This window comes from Elgaria multicarinata, chromosome 3 (genome assembly GCF_023053635.1).
Source record: "Elgaria multicarinata webbii isolate HBS135686 ecotype San Diego chromosome 3, rElgMul1.1.pri, whole genome shotgun sequence".
NCBI classification, from domain to species: Eukaryota; Metazoa; Chordata; class Lepidosauria; order Squamata; family Anguidae; genus Elgaria; species Elgaria multicarinata.
This window is the reverse complement of record NC_086173.1, coordinates 152,508,977-152,513,663: the sequence shown is the minus strand read 5'-3', so window position 1 is coordinate 152,513,663 and position 4,687 is coordinate 152,508,977. Positions and strand designations below refer to the sequence as shown.

General features: G+C 41.9%; 1 protein-coding gene across 1 annotated transcript; it reads left to right on the top strand.

The window, feature by feature from the left end:
- Positions 1-1,460: 1,460 nt before the first annotated feature.
- On the top strand, positions 1,461-3,536 carry LOC134395559 (zinc finger protein ZFP2-like). Its single transcript, XM_063121722.1, has one exon. It carries the CDS (start codon positions 1,461-1,463, stop codon positions 3,534-3,536), a length of 2,076 nt encoding a protein of 691 aa, XP_062977792.1.
- Positions 3,537-4,687: the final 1,151 nt, after the last annotated feature.

The following is a 4,687-nucleotide window of genomic DNA, read 5'->3' as shown; positions in this document are numbered from 1 at the left end:
CGTAGGCTTTTTATAGCCTTTTAAAAAGCAGCAGAATAATGGCTAAGACGATTCAAAAACAATTTTTTGTACTGTATGTGTATGTAAATTTTAGTATGCCACCAAAGAAGACCATATAGGGTCGAAACACGCTTGGTTTTGTTTATTGTGGTTTTATTTCCTATTGTCTTTATTATGTTTTTTGATAGTTTTATGTAATACCATATAGTTCAGATTCATTTGAATTTTATTGAACACTTTTGTTGCATAGTATATTAAAGACATCTTAAGTATTTTACTTACATGTACATGACTATTGATAGTGGAACGATGAGCAGTTTTCCCACCTCTTTTCCCTAGTTCATCGAATATGGGTAGGGAGACATTTCTTCACACAGCACATAGTTAAAAGTATGGAATTCACTGTCACAGTGCCACAACATGCAGTGATAGCCATCAATTTGGATGGGTTTAAAATAGGGGTTAGATAAATTCTTGGAGGAGAAGGCTATCAATAGCTACTAGTCCTGATGGCTATGTGCTACTTCCAGTTTCTAATGCAGTAAGGGTATATACACGAGTTGCTGGGGAACATGGGCAGTAGGGTGCTGTTGCCCCTGTGTCCTGCTTGTGGGTTCCTGGTTGACAGCTGGTTGACCACTGTGTCAAGAGTGCTGGACTAGATGGACTCTTGGTCTGATCCAGGAGGATTCTTGTTAAGTTCTTATCAGCCACAAGGCATGTCCCCCAAGATACAGAAGGTGATGCCTCAGTCTCCCCATCTGGATGTGAATTCTGCTGATGGAAATACCTTGGAACTTCTTCACTCAATATTTTACTACATCTCCTTTCGCCAGAGTTCCTTTTCCTCATAGGGGCTCAACTAATAGGTAGAAGCTAAAATAGTTCTTGCTATATCACTCCTTCCCATTGAGACAAGCAGGATTATGCTGCCTTTATAATTACTTTTTTCCAGTAAGAATAGATTCAGAGATATCAGGACAAATACACTCCAAACAGATGAGGAATTCACAGGACAGTGGAGAACATCTTTGCAAACGCATGTGCCATTGTACTTAGTCCATCACCACCTTTGCATCGAATTATTGTTTTGACTTCAGATAGATTAATGATAACAAGAAAACTCCAGTTTGTTTTTTTCTCTCTTCTCTCTACTTTGCTGCAGTTCCGGTTTTCCTCTATTCTCATTACACAATCTGGTGGATCAGTTGTGGGAATTGCTAAACCAGTTGGATCACAAGCAGAAAACAACATACACATCTGAGTCTATAATACAATCAAATGTGAAATGGGCTGGAAAGAAAGTCATGTTTTAGCAAGGGGCACAAAGAGGAAAGAAGAGAATCTTAGATTCTCCACAGGCAAAGCAGTTAATTGGGCATGATCAGTAGTGAAATGCATGATTTCTTCCATGGGCTACTGACAAGAAGTTCTTTTTCTTTTCTCTCTCAAAGTAGGTGATGGGCAGGACAAAGAAATATCAGGAGCCATCTATGGTGTCAGCAGAAACTACTCAGCAGGAAGAGGGAAAAGAGTTATTTGGGAAACAAAAGGGACCCAAATTCCACCAGAGAAAGCTGAGAATGAATGGGAAGGTGGAATCCTCTATTTCTCAGCGTCCTGATATTCATGAATTCCAGATTTCACGAGAGGATCAGAGTGAAAAAGAAAGGAAGAAGTGTGCATTCTGTGGGAAGATATTCAAACATAATTCTGGATTAATCATACATTGCAGAACCCACACAGGAGAGAAACCATATAAATGCATGGAGTGTGGGGAGTGCTTCAGTGATAAGGGAACACTTACTGTCCATCAAAGAACTCACATAGGGGAGAAACCATATGAATGCATGGAGTGTGGAAAGTGCTTCAGTCAGAACTCAAATCTTGCTGTCCATCGAGAAGTTCACACAGGGGAGAAACCCTATAAATGCTTGGAGTGTGGAAAGAACTTCAGTAAGAACTCGTGTCTTCTTGTCCATCAAAGAAGTCATACTGGAGAGAAACCATATAAATGCATGGAGTGTGGGAAGTGCTTCAGTGATAAGGGAACACTTACTAGACATCAAAGAATTCACACAGGGGAGAAACCACATAAGTGCATGGAGTGTGGAAAGAACTTCAGGAACAGCTCGGCTGTTTTTGTCCATCAAAGAAGTCATATAGGAGAGAAACCCTATCAATGCCTGGAGTGTGGAAAGTGCTTCAGTCAGAACTCAAATCTTACTGTTCATCAAAGAACTCACACAGGGGAGAAATCATATAAATGCCTGGAGTGTGGAAAGAGCTTCAGTGGTAGGACAACACTTACTGTTCATCACAGAACTCACACAGGGGAGAAACCATATAAATGCCTGGAGTGTGGAAAGAGCTTCAGTGGTAGGACAACACTTACTGTTCATCAAAGAACTCACACAGGGGAGAAACCATATAAATGCCTGGAGTGTGGAAAGAGCTTTAGTGGTAGGACAACACTTACTGTCCATCATAGGTCTCACACAGGGGAGAAACCATATAAATGCATGGAGTGTGGAAAGAGCTTCATCCAAAGCAGAAGTCTTACTCTCCATCTAAGTAGTCATACAGGAGAGAAACCATATAAATGCATGGAGTGTGGGAAGTGCTTCAATGACAAGGGAGCACTTACTAGACATCGAAGAATTCACACAGGGGAGAAACCACATAAGTGCATGGAGTGTGGAAAGAACTTCAGGAACAGCTCGGCTGTTTTTGTCCATCAAAGAAGTCATACAGGAGAGAAACCCTATCAATGCCTGGAGTGTGGAAAGTGCTTCAGTCAGAACTCAAATCTTACTGTTCATCAAAGAACTCACACAGGGGAGAAATCATATAAATGCCTGGAGTGTGGAAAGAGCTTCAGTGGTAGGACAACACTTACTGTTCATCACAGAACTCACACAGGGGAGAAACCATATAAATGCCTGGAGTGTGGAAAGAGCTTCAGTGGTAGGACAACACTTACTGTTCATCAAAGAACTCACACAGGGGAGAAACCATATAAATGCCTGGAGTGTGGAAAGAGCTTCAGTGGTAGGACAACACTTACTGTCCATCATAGAACTCACACAGGGGAGAAACCATATAAATGCATGGAGTGTGGAAAGAGCTTCATCCAAAGCAGAAGTCTTACTCTCCATCTAAGTAATCATACAGGAGAGAAACCCTATCAATGCCTGGAGTGTGGAAAGTGCTTCAGTGATAGTAGAATACTTACTGTTCATCACATAACTCACACAGGGGAGAAACCATATAAATGCCTGAAGTGTGGAAAGAGCTTCAGTGGTAGGACAACACTTACTGTTCATCAAAGAACTCACACAGGGGAGAAACCATATAAATGCCTGGAGTGTGGAAAGAGCTTCAGTGGTAGGACAACACTTACTGTCCATCATAGAACTCACACAGGGGAGAAACCATATAAATGCATGGAGTGTGGGAAGTGCTTCAGTCAGGGCTCAAACCTTAGAGTCCATCAAAGAACTCACATTGGGGAGAAGCCATATAAATATATATAGTGTGGAATGAGCTTCAGTTAGAGTTTACACTTTCCATCAAAATCCCCACATTCTGGGGAAGCTATATAAATGCCTGGAGTGTTGAAAGAGTTTCAGTCGGAGCTCCCATCAAAGAAATCATACAGTAGAGAAACCAAATAAATGTATAGATTGTTGTAAGAGCTTCAGTGTGAGGTCAGTCCTTACTAAGCATGAAAGAACTCGCACATGACAGTTTTCTATTTAAGCCCATATATTGCAACAAGTTTCCTAGTGAGCTGAAACTTCACTACTGTTCATAACATTCATACGTGCTCTAAAAATTGAGCACGATTTTCTGTGAGCTGTTAACACCAGATTTAGCACAGACCCAAGCCAGGACAGAGAGGACACAGAAATTTACAGAAAAGTCCATCTCCTCCAACCCCACATTTTCTTTTAGGTTCTGATTTACATTGTCCATGCAAGGATGATAACACATTGACCCCTTGCTTCTTTACATCCCCACAGGGGCAGAGGTTTCCCTTTTTCACTCTGGTTGATGGCTTCTGGACAGCCCATCTTGCCACAACATTGTCCTTCCCTTTAATGTGGGAAATCGTGAAATCGTAATCCTGTAGGGCTAGACTCAACTGCAATAATTTTTGGTTAGTGTTCTTCACTCGGGATAACCAGCATAGAGGGGAGTGGTCTGTTTGTAATTGGAAATGTTGGCCTCAGAGGTAAGGGCACAATTTGCCCACCGCCCACAAGATGGCCAGACATTCCTTTTCAATGGTAGCTAAACTTTTCTCTGGGGAGCAACTTTTTACTAATAAAAGCTACTGGTTGAAGCTGTCACTTCCCCACTCCTTCTTGCAACACGACCACCCCCAAGCCTGTTTCTGAGGTGTCCATTTGCAACACAAATAGTTTGTTGAAGTCCGCGGCTTGCAAGATTGGAGCGGGTTTTAACCACTGTTTTAACTCACTGAAAGCTTTCTTATATGATGCTGTCCATCGCACAGCATCATATAAGAAAGCTCTTTTCGTGCCGGAAGAGCATCATATAAGAAAGCTCTTCCGGCACAAATCTGAAAAGGGTGGGCCATTACTGGATAGCCTCCACCTTAGCTTCCAATAGCTTCATGCTTCCCCTCCCCACTCGGTGCCTCAAATGAGTCTCTTCACCT